Source organism: Echeneis naucrates, chromosome 1 (assembly GCF_900963305.1).
Source record: "Echeneis naucrates chromosome 1, fEcheNa1.1, whole genome shotgun sequence".
NCBI lineage: Eukaryota > Metazoa > Chordata > Actinopteri > Carangiformes > Echeneidae > Echeneis > Echeneis naucrates.
The window spans coordinates 21,585,753-21,602,581 of NC_042511.1; the positions used below are offsets into that span (position 1 = coordinate 21,585,753).

The 16,829-nt window shown below is 40.4% G+C and overlaps 2 protein-coding genes across 2 annotated transcripts; both read left to right on the plus strand.

Moving 5' to 3' along the window:
* The first annotated feature begins 7,935 nt into the window (after nt 1–7,935).
* lrata (lecithin retinol acyltransferase a) lies at nt 7,936–9,516 on the plus strand. Its single transcript, XM_029510111.1, has 2 exons — nt 7,936–8,469; nt 9,040–9,516. Exons 1-2 carry the CDS (start codon nt 7,936–7,938, stop codon nt 9,190–9,192), a joined length of 687 nt encoding a protein of 228 aa, XP_029365971.1. The 3' UTR covers nt 9,193–9,516.
* A 968-nt stretch (nt 9,517–10,484) lies between these two features.
* On the plus strand, nt 10,485–11,943 carry LOC115048715 (lecithin retinol acyltransferase). Its single transcript, XM_029510423.1, has 2 exons — nt 10,485–10,970; nt 11,788–11,943. The coding sequence occupies exons 1-2, from the start codon at nt 10,485–10,487 to the stop codon at nt 11,941–11,943; spliced, it is 642 nt and encodes a 213-aa protein (XP_029366283.1).
* The last annotated feature ends 4,886 nt before the right edge of the window (nt 11,944–16,829 follow it).

The following is a 16,829-nucleotide window of genomic DNA, read 5'->3' on the forward strand; positions in this document are numbered from 1 at the left end:
GTATAGAGGGTGCAGGAGGTGGAGGACAAGCTACACTAGCAGATTCAGCACCCAAACCTGAGCAGTCCTATAATCAAACCAATACAGATCAACTAACCTGGACTAACCACATGGTTTTAAAGAAGCTCAAACAGGCCACACCCTCCACTTAAATACACTTCCTGTTCCTGGATTTCTTCCTCTGCTTCTCCCTAGAGTTTGTCTATTTTAGGAGCTCCCCCTGCTGGGCCCCCAGCTACTATTACTTCTTCTAATCCAAATCCACTGACTGGATCTTACTGCCTCATCTGACATTTCCTTCACCATTTTCCTCTCACTCTGTCCCCTTCCTCCTAACTCATTCAACAAAGCAACAGCAGATCTAGCTATAAACCCTCTACATCCTACTTCCACTGGACAAATCCTAACCTTCCAACCTCGCTGCTCAGCATCCTTACCTAGATCTGCATACCTGAGCTTTTTCCTTTCATATGCTTCTTCAACTGAATCCTCCCACGGCGCAGCTTTATGAAATATACTCTCATTCTACTCCTAGACCACAAAATTATATCAGGCCTTAGCTTTGCACAGGCTATTTCCTGGGGAACAACAAGCTTTCCTCCTAAATTTACCTGCATCTCCCAGTCACTGGCATCCTCTAAGCTGCCTTGCCTCCTTGTTATCTTGTTAAATTTACCTCCTTTTTGAACAAATTGAATTTCAACTCTCTTTGTCTTAGACCCTCCGAAATCTGCCTGCCTCCGTATTTCTTCAATGCCTGCAGCTAAGCTTTTTAAAACCTGGTTATGTTGCCACGTATACTGTCCTTGTAACAGACTAACCTTACAACCTGACAAGATGTGCTTTAGAGTTCCAGTACCTGAACCAACGAACATAACGGGTCTCCATTTACCCAGAGTTTTAGGTTCTGGGGAGTTGGCAAGACATCATATGTTGCCCCTGTCAAGAATCTAATACTACTTTCCTCCATCCTTCACAGCTCTTTCCAACTAAGCTTTTTCTTCTCTACACCTTCCCAGTTCAACCACTGTCCCTGCTTAGCCTGAGCCACTGCCCTAGCACCCCTTAATATTTACTCCTGTCTATGAACCTGCTCCACAACTAGCTTCCCCTTCTCTTTGGGACCTGCTCTACTCCACAATGGGTTGCCTGGGCCAAGCCCCAAGCCTCCCCGGCCTATTTGTACATTACCCACAATCTCTGTATGCCTAAGAGTTTGCTATGCTTCCTGCACTGCCATTCTTGGATTCCATTTTCTCCCCTTGGTTGGGTTTGGAACCACCTGACTAACAACCACATCTTTACTCCCAGATAACAGGAGCTCTGTCCTAACCTTAGTACAATTAAACTCCTCCACTAGACTAGATACTGGGAGCTGAAGTATGCCTTTCCCATACAGTGCCACAGTGCTTAAACATCTCGGAACACCAAGCCACTTCCTGATGTAAAAGCTGACTAGTTTTTCCATTTTCTCTGCAGCAGATATTGGAATCTCATATACTGACAGTGGCCACATCAACCTGGGAAATAATCCAAATTGCAAGCACCACAGCTTCCACTTTCCTGGAAGTCCTGATTTATCTATTCTATCTCTGCCAACCTGTTGTAAAGCCTGCTGTACTTAAGCATAGTCTGATATCCTGAAAATATGTTCTTACTAAATTGACAACTGCTCCAGTCACTCTAAAATAGTCAAACGCCTCCCAAATAAGGCTATGTGGCACTGACCCAAATGCATTTGCTAAGTCCAAGAACAACAAATACAAGTCTCTTTTCTCACTCTTGGCTGCCTGAATCTGATGAATCATGCTAGTGTGCTCTAAACACCCTGTGAAACCTGGTAGTCCTGCCTTCTGTACTGTATCTATTAAGCTATTCCTTTCTAAAAAACTAGCTAGTCTTCGAGAGAGATCATACGGAACAGACTCAGGTCTGAAGACTCCTTCTCCTTAGGAATAAGAACACCTCCTGCCCTACACCATGCTCTGGGAATAGACTGTTTCTCCCAAACTATTCTTAATTGCCTCCACAAAAACTTTAGGATATCAGGTGCATTTTTATAGACCCGGTAGGGGACTCCATTTGGCCCTGGGGCCGAAGAAGCCTTTGCACGCCTGACTACTTCCTCAACCTCCTTCCACCTAGGTGGTCTAACATCCATTTCCTGATCTATCTCCCCTAATGGTGGCATGTCAGGTGGAAGCCCTACTACTCTATTCTGCTCAGAATCTGAATATGTATTTCTCATGTACTCTTCTACTTCTGTCTTTATTGCTTTAAGCTGCCCTCTCTTTTCCTGGTTAAACAATTCTTTAACAAACTTGAATGGGCCCCTGTAAAACGCTGTCCTTACCTATTGTTTCTTTTTTCTCTTTTTCCTAAGATATTTGGCCCTCCTGAGTACTGCTAGCCTACTTCTCAACCCCTCTTACAACACATTAATTCTCTCCCTCTCTTCCTCTGTAGCTCTTTTCCACTGCTTCCTTAATTGTCTTCTTTCTTTAACGAATTTCTCCATTTCTCTTTGCCGTCTAGACTTAGCTAACTGTACCCTTTCAACCCTTTTCCATCTTGCACCCCAAATCTTTCTATACGATAGGAGTAAATTATGTCTCCCATCTTCTCTAATCTATCACTTGCGTTTCCTCCTAGTCTGCTAAGAATTATTGACTAGTCCCTGTTGAATGTCTCCCATTCTTTGCTACTATTTTCCCTAGGCCATTTAACTAGCTTTCTGCTCCATTATTTCTCACTCTGACTGGCCTATTCACCTCAGTATCAGCTGCATCCCTTCTTATGACCTCCTCCTCCACCTCTGTGGCTGTGAGGTTGATATCCTTCGAACTGTGGTTTTCTACCTATCGCTGGATTTCATCCGACTTACTCAACTATCTTCTTAAAAAGTCCTTATTGATGCAGCCACACGGTCCTTCCTTCCCCACACATCTCTTTCGTCTCTGATGACTCTAAGGCCTCTAACTGATGTTACTTTCTGCCAACCAAAACGACAAACCTGGAGCTTCTTTCCCTCTAATCTACCATTTTTATTCTCTCCAGCCATGCTCACTTTGCCCTTCAAACTATTCTGCCCACTTGTAGTCCTAGAGGATAGGCCCATGCTCAATCCTTTGTTGAGTCACATATCCATCTCGTAGTCTTGACCATTCCAGTGTCTGTTAAGTAGTGCCTGTGAGTCATCTTCCAACCTTGCTCTCGCTGACCCTTGGGGTATTTTCCTTATCTGACTTGTAGCTGGTGCTGGTTGTGACAAGGTGGCTAAACTTTTGCCACAGCTACCATGGACTGTTAGCCCATGGTGACACTTTTGGGATCTTTGCATCCTGTCAGCTGTCTATCCAAGCTGTCATATGGTCTTTCCCTTGTTGTCAGCTGCCCTATTCACAGCAGTCATAGCTCTGATAAACTTTTTACTGTAGAATTAAGATGATTAGTTATTGAGTCAAGTGTTCATACTTTATCTGTAGCATATATGATAACTTGAAAGTTAAAAGATTGATTTTAATATATAACATTGTGATTCACGAAAAAAACAAACGTAATTTTTGTTGTACTGAAATTACACATCCAATATTTATGTATTTGTCATTTATAAAATATATATTTATTTATTTTGCTAACTGAACAGGACGTTCCATTGAAACATTATTTCCTATCAAGGTATTTAACCTTCAGGCAGCTGAACAGCTTTAAACTAGTTCAGCCATAACTCAAACTGACAAGAGACAAAGACATATTCCTTTTAACACATGGTATAAGCGTCATTACACCACTCAAATAAAAGCATCTCAGTGCTGAAGTCCAGGAGCAGCCTGTGCAGGACAATTTGTTAAGGTTTAACAAGGAATGACAATAATTTTATGCAATGTTAATTGTAACCACAGTCTAGTAGATGGTTCTGATATCCTTGGATGCCCTTGTAGGTAAAACCACTCGTGGGAGTGGAGCCACAGTAAATCAAACACAGAGTCAGTTGAGATGTGGTCAGTTTTCTGTCAAAGTGATTTTCTTTCTACAAAATGTATGTATGTAATGTAAAAGCATTTTGTTGTGTAAAGGTAAATTAAATGACGAAAACACATAATTTGTCCACATATACGAAAATAAAACACAAATGTTTTCTAAAACCACACAATAGTTGCTGTGCTATTGAACAATCATTCATTCATTCATCTTATGCTTCTTGTCTGTTTCTGGGTCACTGGGGGGCCACATTGGGTAGGCCCTGTGATGGACAGGCTGCAAGGCCATCACAGGGCCAACACACAGAGACAGACAGAGACCAACAACCAGTCACACTCAGACCTACGGACAATTTAGAGTCACCAATGACTGGACAGTGGGAAGAAACCGGAGTACCTGAAGGAAACCCACACAGTCACAGGGAGAACATGCAACAGCGCTAACCACTTTGCCGTTTATCCACCCAATATTTTGTGAGATGTACAGTTTAACATGGGTGTAACTGTTGATAATGTGTGTCCAGTGGATATTCTTTAAGTTGCACAGGGCAAACACGGTGCTTTTTATTACATCAAAACAAGCAGTGAGGATACATGTGACAACATAAAGTGTAATAATACTTAATTTGTCGGCTCCATGTTGACATCAGATGATAAATCTTACCTTAACTGCCTGTGTGGCCTGGTTTTATGGTGTGGGGGGAAAATACGCCTCGGATGGATATAAAGCCTTGCTGACCTGAGAATGAACTGCCAGGGACATGCACCTAAACAGTGCTGAACTTTTGCTGAACTGGACTCTTTGTGTAGAAACACCAGATGGAAAGTTTCTCTCTCCTCCTTCAAGTACAATGAAAGACATGGTAACAATTCTTGAACAGTTTCAACAGGAAAAGGAAGTTAAGATGTGCTTTGGGTTGTTATTGTTGTTGATGCATTCAGACGCTGATAGAAGGCTGACATTCGTACAAAGTCTCAACCTCTTCAACATACAAAACAACATTTAAGCAGTATTGTGTTATTAGTTTTCCTTTTTGAAAGTTAACAAGCTGAAAACACATGCTATGTAGCCTAAAAATCCAACTGTAGGAATGTGATGCTGAATAATTTTTTTTCCTTAAAAAAAAACAAAAAAAACAAAAAAAACAAAAAACAAAAAACCATTCACATCTTGAAGAAACGGGCCCTTCAGTAATCAACTTAAGGTCCAAGGCTGAGAAACAAAGTCAGCACAGTTCACAGGTCGTCAGTCGTGGAGCTAAACTTAAAGAGCCTTGTTAGGGTTCCCCATCGGCTTCAACTATAAGTCTGAAACCATTTGACCATGGTGTAAATCTCCCCAGGACTGGCGGCAAAGGTTTGTTGCAATGCCACCTCAGGGTTCAACCTGCGGTCACAGGTGGTAAATCGGCTCAGCTTAACATGGTGTTATCTGAGGTACAACATACAAAGAGACTGACACTTTGTTGTCCCCTCTGGTGTGAAAGGATATAATCTTTCAGGGGAAATTAAAAAAAGTTAATTTGATGCTGTGGTCTTATTTTTTCAGTAAATTTGTTATTAAGCAAATGAGGTGACCTGGACATGTTATTTATTTATTACATTTTCTGTATCATTTTATTGCTTATTTAGCTTATTTACTGCTTATGTGTTTAATTTGGTGACGAATTTGGACGAGGGCTCATCTGGTCCTACAGCTGTTCTATATCTGCTACTTATGTAACTGACACAGGATATTAACATTGTCAATGCATCCGTTTCCTTGTTACATTCATTCATGCATTCATCTTCTACCACTTAGCTGTTTCCAGGTCACGGGGGGTGCTGGAGCCACTCTCAGCTCACATTGGCCGAGGGGAGGAAACGAGCGTACCCGGAAGAAACCCATGCAAGCATGGGGAGAACATGCACGCCACACAGAAAGGCCCCAGTCCAGGCCCCACGACCTTCTCGTTGTGGGGCAACAGCGCTAACCACTGTGCTGGTGTGCTACCTGGCTTGCTGCACATTATTACAAAAACAAAAATTGGTTCAAATCAATCTGTCAACTTTAATTATAATGAAATAAAAACCAAAAAATGGCTAATGCCATTGTTACTCATGCTTATGTTTGTGGTGATTATTGACAGCACATTAATTAAAGTTAGGATTAGATATTTTCATTGTATACAGAGGACTGAAAATTCTTAAAATTTAAAACATTTTACCAACACAAAACTAGCAGTATAGTGCTGTAAAGCAGGGTAACCTACACACAATTAAATTAAACTAGCTTTCCTACAGTCTGAGAAAGCAGCTGACCTAAATTAAATACCATTAGTCATGTATCCCTTTTCAAAGGAATTCACAGTATTTAGGCCAGAAAACGTATTCTCACAAATCATTCAAAGGCACAAAATCAAAAAGTCTGAAGAGTTTCTCAAGGTATTTTCTGGGTTAAAAAATGAGCGTGTAATTGTAGGCCAAAGGATTAAGGTAATCTGGTCCACATCATATGGTCCAGAGAAAGTGCAGGCCGTGGAGCCCAGCCTGGGATTTTTTCTTTTCAGCACTGATCCTGGATTGATAGCGGGACAGAACAGACTGGTCTCTGTGACTCTACAACGTCAAACACCTCCCAGCTCCTCAGGAAGTCATTGTGTGGAAGTTATTTAATGACCACCAGGCAGTGACCATCAGTCAGATTTCTCACTTGATTTATTAGCTCAGTAAATGTTTTCTCTAATTAGTTTATAGTCTCAGTCATAAGTTTCAAGTCTGCTTCAAAAAAACACAATGCACATTTTTTAAAATATGATCCCTTTTAGAGGACACTTATACAGTTAATGCATTGGGGTTTGACAGCTGTAAACATTGTGACCTGCCTGAGAAAACACAGAGCAGCTCAGAACTACACCTCCCATTCCTCTTCAACTCCACCTGGTTTCTTCAGGTTTAATTTAGATAAATAAATAAACGAATACACATGGCGAAAGCCAATTTAAAAAGGCAGTAGCCATGTCTCTGAACAGGCCCTGTATTGTAACGGTATGTGATTTGTGTTGGCATCAGTACATAGGAGCTATCAGGGACTTTTGCTACTAACACCAACGTTGACTTTAACAGCTGTTTCCAGAGGAGATGCTGCAACTTCAACGTCAGACCTCATTTTTGGCTTGATCCCTAACCTGTACGTAATGTGTTTTCCTCGAATGAAGTCAGCAGCCTAACCAGCACCCCTCAGGCCATCTCCTCACTTTCCTATAGTAAGCCACTGTGGTCACCAATCTGCCCTGAAGATGTACCACTGCTCAGAGGAGACACAATCAACAACAACATGAAAAAATAAACAAAAAACTGACAGCAGATATGACAGAAAAATAAATAAATGAAAATTTAGATATAGACTAAGGTTTGGTGATTTGGTGATTTATATTGATACCATCCATTACCATCATCTCAACTTTTCTTCTGAAATACTTATTTGAAGTTATTAAAAATGTGACTCTGTTTTGCAGCACAGGAACGGAAAACCTTTCATTAGTCAGCTCCTCTTCTGGGCTGAGGTTGATAGTATCCACCATCAGTGACTTCTTACAGAGCTGTAAAGTTTTTGTTTCTTGTTAAAACTTCTGAAGCCTTCATAAGGTTTTAAGCTACATGTGTAAAAATCTTCCACTTCAAGATTTTAAAGCGTGTTGTGTATCTATTTTTCAAAGCTCTTTGTAGTTAACATTTAAATAAATCTTCATTTTCTCAATCATCTTTTCTCCACAGAGAGCGTTATCACGTGTGCGAATGAAAAAAAATGAAGCGGGGGGGAAAAACAAAAACAAAAACAACAAAAACGTGACGTGATGGCAAGGTGAACGCACACGTGCACAGGGTCACTCGTGCCCTCGTCGCTCGTGCCACCGAGGATAAAAAGCCCGTTTGTGTGAGCAGCCTGCAGACGGCTCTCCGGACAGGCCTGAGGATGCTACAGCTGCTGACCTTCGTGGTGGAGAAGCTCTCCATCCTCTGCAACCTGAAGCTGTTCGAGTCCGGATGGCTGGGCGCGGACCAGCAGGAGCTCCCGGCGCGCCGCGGCCCTCCTCCGCCCCCTCGAAGAGGAGACCTGCTGGAGGTGCCTCGAACCATCTTCACCCACTTCGGTATTTATTTAGGTGACAATAAAGTGGCCCACCTGATCCCAGACATCCTGCCTGCTGTCACCGGTGACCAGAAGCTCATCAGCTCTGTGATAACAAACGAGCGGCTGATCCTCGGCTGCCTCTGGAGGCGCGCCTCGGTGCGCGTCGACACGCTGGAGGACTTCGCGTACGGATCCAGCATCCTGGTGAACCGGATGGACGTCGCGATGAAGAGCCAAGTGCTTCCCAACGAAGACGTCGCCAAGAGAGCCGAGAGGCAAATCGGATCGATCCCCTACAGCTTGCTGTGGAACAACTGCGAACACTTCGTCACCTACTGCAGATACGGACAGGCAGCCAGCCGCCAAACAGAAAAGGTACGGAGCCAAAAAACATCTTCACCTCTGTTTATTATACACGTAGACACCATCTAAGGTATTTTCAATAACATGATGCTTTTGAAAACTCTCTGTCTAGTCAGTTCAGGCATAGATTGTTTGGATGAACCATGTTCATTGGTTGTCATTAAATAAATACAGGACACACAACTATCCAACAACAACAACAACACAAAAATCAAAACAAATAAGTCTTCAAATATTAGTCCTGTGCTGGACTTCCATGAGGCCACGTGTCCACTGGTTTTTAACCACTTTGAAGTATTTACCCTTACCCTTACTTAAACTAATCAGTAAGCACCCAGCTCCTCACACATCTTCTCTGGACTCGGCTGCAGATATCAGGGAACTCATTGAGACTGATGATAATACAGGAATGACCCAGATCACTCCAGAACAAAGCTGCCCAGCACCAAGTGAACTGGCTTTAACTCTGCTGGCTGATTTACGGTAGTAGTTGTAGCTGCTGAAACTCTCTCCAGGTGACGGCACAACTGAAACCTTCTGCTACCAAAAAATGTGAACTGACTTTCTTTCTTTCCTTTGTAGTTCTGCGAGTGTCTGAAATCAGCCATCAGAGACCAGCGCAGTGTGATCCTTTCGGGACTGCTTGGGATGATCTCCATTATCTGTTTTGGTATGGCACCGTCAACTACACTACCCACAATCCTTATCCCCTTCACTCTGTGGATGGCTGGTTAAAAAAGAGATTCGACACAAAGAACTAACTCTTTCTTGGCAAAAGGAGACCGACCGTGAATCTCATCCAAATGTTACACTCCTGTCCTGCAATGCCTTATAAATCTGCTTTTCAACAACACTTTCATTTTATTGTGTTGGCAACATTGAATGTGCATTAATAGGTTTCTATGAGGCTTAAACATGTCTCTTCAAAGGTGTGGTGAAGTACATTGACTTGGACATCCATTTAGTTGGAATTACATCCAATTAGTGATTGAATTTGGGAACATTTGAGTCACCACAAAATTGAATATACAGCGTTACATCGACAGCAACAATATTTTGAACAGCAAAATGTATATAAAGTGCCATTTTGTTACAGTGTCAGTAATATAGTGATGTAAATATGACAAATGCTGAATAAACAATCTATTTTTATCTTCCTCTCTTGTGTGAGTGTGACTCTCCCAGAATGCAAATAGAAGCAGAGTCTTAGTCTAAATGATGGCATGGCTTTGTGCTGTTGTGTATTTTGTCAATCGTCAGATTGGGTTTGTGTAAAAATCACCAAAAACAGCATGGCAGCATGTATGTGAATGTGCAGTATCAAATCAAATCAAATCAAATCAGATTTATTTGTATAGCGCCAAATCATAACAAGGTTACACCAAGGCACTTTACATATAGAGCAGGTCTAGACCAAACTCTTTATAAATTTATTTAAAGAGACCCAACAGATCCCCCGATGAGCAAGCACTTGGCAACAGTGGCAAGGAAAAACTTCCTTTAAGAGGCCGAAACCTCAAGCAGAACCAGGCTCAGGGGGGGCGGCCATCTGCCTCGACCGGTTGGGTTGAGTATCACATCGAAGCAGTATGATCAAACTGCCTGAATCTTATTTTATATAAAATAAATAAATAAATAAAAGTTTGATATAAACATAACGTTCAAAAAAGTGCTGAATAATGATGAGACTACTTTAGGAAGTAGCAGAACAATCGGGTTCACGACTAACAAAGGCTGTTTATTTGTTTATGATCACTCAATATCTATGACCTTTTAAATGAGGATTTAACTTGTTGCCAATTCAACCTTCTTAATGAGGACCCTTGACCTTAATACGCCACAAACAAGGCCCGAGTTTCAAAATCCCTACCATGCAACAAAGTGATTAGAGAAAGCTGCTTTATTTCTGTCAAAATCAAATTGAGATGTTGACCAATATCTAATCCTCCTAACAACAATGGCTCCTCCTTCCAAACTCCAACAGATAAATTGCTCAGGTGTTGGGCTCTCTGCTGCACATTGGCATCATGTTCCTCTACCAACTACTCAACTTCTTCTTTGCAGCTTCCAAAAAGGAAGAGGACCCTAAATATGATCTGTCCCCTTACAAGCGCGGTGATCTACTTGAAGTCCCGAGGACCTTGTTCACCCATTTTGGTATTTATTTGGGCGACAATCGCGTGGCTCATCTCATTCCAGACATCCTGCCTGTGATTTCTAAAAACAAATCTGCAATTGCCAAGATGGTAACAAATAACCGCCTGGTGCTGGGGGTCATCATGAAAGTCGCCAGCGTCAGAGTGGACTCTGTGGCAGATTTTGCTTATGGCTCGGAGATCCTGATCAACCACATGGACAGAGTGTGCAGCCAGCCTCCGCTGGACGGGGACGAGGTGGCACGGAGGGCAGAGAAACTCCTGGGCTCTGTCACCTATAGCTTACTATGGTACAACTGTGAACACTACGTCATGTACTGCAGATACGGCATGGCCATCAGCTACCAGACATACCAGGTAGACCTTCACCTTCTTCTGTGACAAAACCTACACATCCATCACACAGAAATTATTTTCAATAGCTGCGGTTGATTGAGTCCACACTTGAGCCTTATAAACAAACTTTCCACAGAGATACTGTCCTAGAAAGTTATCTATTTCATCAGACTAAAGCAGCTTGACACTGGCTTCAGCTGAAATTTTTGGATGAGCAGATTTCCAGCGAGGAGCCAGTGTAGCAGGAGAAAATACTGTTGACTTAAAGCGGATTTAGGAACTTGTGGTATATCATTTGTTTTGATATGTTCTGGATGGTTGAGCAGAATGTACTTTCAATGACCATAAAAGAGAAACAAGCATCACTTTTGCTCCCTTCAATTCTTCACAAAAGTTTCTATCTGTGTTTCCTGGAGAATGTCGCGTTTATCAGGTCACGTGCAAAACCCTGGGTTATTGCACGTGCGGATTTTGAAATGCCTGCAGTTATTTCCAAGAGATTTAGTGATAAACAGATTATTGTAACAGTTGATGTTTCACACTCACTGCGAAGCAATTTTAATCTAACTGACTACGTTAATGCTGGATACAGCATTACAATCACACAAGAATATTTCCATTGTGGGGGTGGGGGAGCGGTAATTTCTGTTTACAGCAATCAAAATTAATGTCATTTATTATAAACGTAAGTGGCTCCATCTAGTGTTGCTGGTTGTCCAAATTACTGCCATCCTGGAAGTAATGAAAATTTCCTTTGACAATAACCCATCACCGCTCTACTGGTTTATGCTTTATTTTGCCATCAATATCTGTCAATTTCTCACACTTTCTTCTGCAGTTCTGCACAACAGTGAGGAAGATCATCTGCAGCAGGATGAGTGCCTATCTGACTGCACTATGTGGTGTAGGAACCATGCTGTATATGGGCTGTGTGACACCACTGACTGTTTTATCAACCTTGCTCATCTCATTCACCATCTGGATGGCGGCCTAAAAGCCTCAGGAGTAAAGACTTAAATAGCAAAAACTGGTGGACGATGAAATGAAGCCCAGTGTAGGAGTTGTGTTGTGAAAGACACTGGGAAACAAATGTGTTGACATTAACAACATGTCATGAAAGCGTGTTTGACATTCTTTAACCAGTTTTAAATATTTTTTTATAAAAACATATGTACACTTTTTAAAAAAAATTATTTACCTTGTTGGGATTTTCCTCTGAATATGGTGCTATTGTAAGACCTTTTTTTTTTTCTTTTAGACACCTATTTTTTACTATCACTCATCATTGTGTTCACCAGATTGACACTCAACTTCATTGTCACTCAGCAGCAGCTCATGGTATACAGCATAATACAGTAAACCTTCATGCAGCACAGTATCAGACTAATATGAAAAAAAAAACAAACACCGAAAGCAATGATACATGCATCACTTATGTAGCTAGATATTACAGAAGTGTCAAATTTTGGTACTTAAAGATGATTTAAGTCTACTAATAAAGTACTACAATCACATTATGCTGCAAATTTAACCTTAGTTTGGACAAAGCACAATAAGCTAATTACTTTGATGGATAATATCTATCTATATATTGTCATACGTGTGGTTGCCAGTCCAGTAAAAATGAATTTCTCCCTGCTTCCAGGTGTCTGCTGATTTAAAAAAAAAAACAAACAAACAAACAAAAAAACCAACAACCTATTTTTACATCTTTTCCGCTGCCATCAAAGTTATTTACATTCAGTTACCACCAGTTAAACTTTTATTTAAAATGAATTAAAGTTCCATGGGAACATATAACTGACTCCAGACATGGGAAGAAATGACCACAAAAAAACCAAGTGAAATTCTGCTCATTAGTTTAGAGAATGTGGTCAACTGTCTGTCATTGTAACTGCAGCAAGAATAGCATTATTCACTGGACAATGTTCATAAAGCTTTTTTTAGCATAAACCCTGAGAATTCACAGAAAGAAAAGAAACCAAATGGAGTTACAACCAAATGGACTGACTGGATACAGCAGATGCTTCGTGGTAATATAGAAATATAATTTAAAATCACTCTTCAGTCAGCTCATCTATTTCAAGATTTGAATTCAATAATTTGAAATTGGCAAGTGTGGGTTAGAGTAGCGAGAACTTTATTACCCAGAGGAGACACCGAAGTTAGAGATGAATAATACTGATAGAACAAAGTCTTTATCATAGTTAGATGGTGGTGGATCTGTCTGCGCTCGTTCATGTAACGCCATTCTTTTTTGGCTCTCTTTAACACCTCCATAAGGAGTTTGTTCTGCACCTGCAAAGTGCCTTGACGTAACTGTTGTGATTTGGTGCTATAGAAATAAATTGATTTGATTCTATTTGAAAAGGAAAAAACTACAGCTACAATGGCACAACCGATTTAAAACCATGAAATCGAGTAAAATTTATTTTCTCCTCAATTCACAATATTTCAAATGTTCAAGTTAAATGTGAGAAGTGTAGTTTAATTAAGTACGAACCGGCTAGAATCTAAATCCAAATATCCCCATACATTTATTCAACGTAATGATGCAGTTTAAAAAATGCACATCTATTGATGCAGGCAACTTTAAAACGATCATAGCATGATGTGAAATCAAGACTAAAACTGATGATGCCATCAAAGTCAGATGATGGGAAGAAAAACATCAAGCTATCCTGCCAAAGACAATCTTTGAACAGAGGTAGAGATGCAGTCCATCTGTTCCCATGTCACTATTTTACATTGTTAGAGTAACTGAACCGCATCCATAATAACCCATTATGGTGTCTACATCTATTTTCAAGGTGCTACTTAATGCTTCTTAGACAACATTATATATAGAGAACAATATCATCTGAGATATTTTTCATCCAACTTGTGTATCTGCTAGCTGCCCAGGATGGGCAGAACTAAAATCTCAAAAGGTAAAATTGAAAATGTACGTCTGCCTTAGACCTGAGCATTACAAGTAAAGACCAGTTTTAATGAAGGATAGCTCCTTTGCCATCACACTAATGCACTAATCCTCCAGACAAACACCACATATTGATTGAAGAGTCTGCTTAATAGAACTTGTGGGCTTCAGCTCATTACACCAGAGTGCAGTTACACAGAGTCTGCTGAGAGTGACAACTTACTGGCTTTGGAAATCCGATTTTCAGTTCCTGCATGATGTAAAAGCTATGAAAGACTATATATCAAACACAGGTCAGGTGGGTGCTCTAAAAAAATCAAAGATGAAGAGAGGTGGATGAATCAATACAAGCACAAACAAAAACTGTCAAAGAAAATTGATTTGCTCTGAGTATAAAGGTGCCTATAATATCCACAAAGAAACAAAACTGTGCTGCTTTCTTAGCGCTGATGTACTTTTGTATTGACCATTTTTGCATAGCAGTTACTCCAAATTTCCTTATTTAAAAACCTTTCCCCCTGGCCACAGCCTCCAGGGGTATTAGAATCCAGCCATTCCCAATTTGAAATAGTTCCCACAGCAGTGAAGACAGTAATTCAATTAAATGATTATTTCTCCATCAGTGAACTGTTTGCAATATTTCATTTTAGGTCACAGATTTTCCAGAATCCTGAGAAGAATTTCCCAGAGACAGTAAAGAAACTCATCAAGGGACAGTCACAGCTGATCTTGGGGGTGAACGTCAGTCAGTCAGTCAGAAAAATGTATTCACCAGCTGTCACTAAGGTGACTCTCTGACATATCCTTGGATGGATAAAGGAATGCTACTGTTCAACAAAACCTCCCAAAAGCTGAAAGTCTGTAGAGTCTCTGATCCACAGTATCAAAATCAAACTTTTCATTCTTCCCTTTGAAAGTGATGTCGTTTGATTCATGCTTGATGAGCAGCGATCTCATCTGCTGTTCCTGCCTTGTTCGCTAATCAAGTATACAACATAAAAAAAAAAATATCAGGCCTTCCTTGACTCAGAGTGGGACTTAGCTCTTAGTCCAGACCAGGTTAACTCCTGTCTCAGCACCTGCAGTGCATTTCTGGAGGACTTCGCTCACAGTGAAACACTTGCAGATGGTCCAGAATGTGCTAGCAAAGCTGTGAAATGCAACAAAATATTCAATACAAGCAGCTGGCTCATAAGGTTTTTGCTTTTGTTTTTAAAAAAATTGTCTGAGTTTAAACCAAAGTTTAACAAACAAACTGTTGGCCTGTGATGATGCTCATGATGTGAAACACTTACAATAATTATTAATACTACGTAAAGCAATGTTGCTGGTTTTACACAATTGAAAATATGAAATGTTGTCACTTCCATTTTAGCAATATTGTTCTTCAGATGCATCATGATTGAAGATATTATTCATCAAGATTTTGACATCTAGCCATGTTGCTGAATTAACAGCATAACAGAACCTGTTGTAATTATGCTTCCCCCAAACATATTTACTTACATGGTTTAGTTGTAGCTTATATAAATAAAATCTTAAAGAGAAAGGCCTGCTGATTCCAAAGAGGAATCTCGGTTTCCTTTGAGTTGTTCTTTTCCACAGATTCATTAAATGCTAAGGGTAGCTATGGCATAGCAGCAAATATAATAATTGTGATGAATATGGAGGTAGGAGTAGTCAGGCAGCAGGCAGAAAGACTACCAGCCCTTGCTGTGGGAGAGCAGTGTGGTAATACAAGTGTAAATTACTTTTATACAAATGCTGGAAGCCTTGTGTGTGTGTGTGAGACTGAAAAACAACAGATTATTGTTACTTGACAGCAGATTTGCTGTGGGAATGACTGAGGATGGCTCATGATCACACCATTTATATTCCGTTCAGTCTGTGGACATAGATGAAGAAACACGAAAACACACACAAGAACAAAACAAAACCAAACAATGTCTTGATAACAAGATTATAAATCACAACGTCCAGTTAAATGAATTTTGCTCTCCTTCACCTGAACAAATGAATATTTGGTGTCTTAATAGAAGATGTACAATGAAACTCTGTTGGTCTTGATTTCTCTCTGTGCAACAAAATGAATACCTTCACAAAACAAAAACAAATAAAAGACATCTCTAATAGCAGCCAAGAGTAACAGCGGTAAGGGTCAGTACAGTAAGAAAAAATGGACAGGGTAGTTGAAAATACCTCTGTAACTGTCCTTAGAAGGGGTCCAATGCAGCAGGTCCATCTGAGGATGTTTTCACAAATACTGTCTCCCTCATTTCTCTCTTTGTGCTGTCAAAATGAAGAATAAAATACCTGTAAAAATTGTTTGTATATAGAAAGTAAGCGTCATCCCTTTATGCACTTCATCAGGAAAAATAATTATACTTCTGCCATAATACACACACGATAATTTTTGTGACATCATGTAGGGGTTCTCATGACAAAGAACAGGAGATATATAGTCAATACTCGCACCAAATAGGTTATGATTAAATATCCTTGATATTCTTAGTCATGTGTAGCTTTGCATCTTAATGTTTCTGTGGTTCACAATGATAAATGTTCTGTCATCTTCCTCAGACAGAGTGTAGGGCCAGAAAAAAGAAACAAACAAACAAACAAAAAAAACAACTGGTGTACGCATTTAGGTATTTAAGTATCACTTCAGCAGTCTGTAGAGGAGGAATGATTCTTGTAACCCTTGCGACGTCTTCACATTGCCCTTGTCCTGCGGGTCAAAATGAGCAGAGGATGACTTTTGTACCCTGGTGGTGCAGCTTTGATGGAAAATATGTTCAAACACAATGTTTCACTTTTTCTAATGTTGAGGTCACTCAAGGAGAACTCGCCAAATCTCTCTGCTTAATTTTGACCCAATGACATCACAGGGGCAAAGACGGGCAACATCAATACACAATCCATTTTCTGTGCTGTTGTGTTCAAATTTCAGGGCTGTGAAC

Excerpts from the sequence above, each read along its gene's own strand:
- LOC115048715 (XM_029510423.1), top strand. The coding sequence starts at position 10,485 with ATGTTCCTCTACCAACTACTCAACTTCTTCTTTGCAGCTTCCAAAAAG. Across the intron at positions 10,971-11,787 it reads TCAGCTACCAGACATACCAG|TTCTGCACAACAGTGAGGAA; the intron begins GTAGACCTTCAC and ends TTTCTTCTGCAG.
- lrata (XM_029510111.1), top strand. The coding sequence starts at position 7,936 with ATGCTACAGCTGCTGACCTTCGTGGTGGAGAAGCTCTCCATCCTCTGC. Across the intron at positions 8,470-9,039 it reads CCAGCCGCCAAACAGAAAAG|TTCTGCGAGTGTCTGAAATC; the intron begins GTACGGAGCCAA and ends TTTCCTTTGTAG.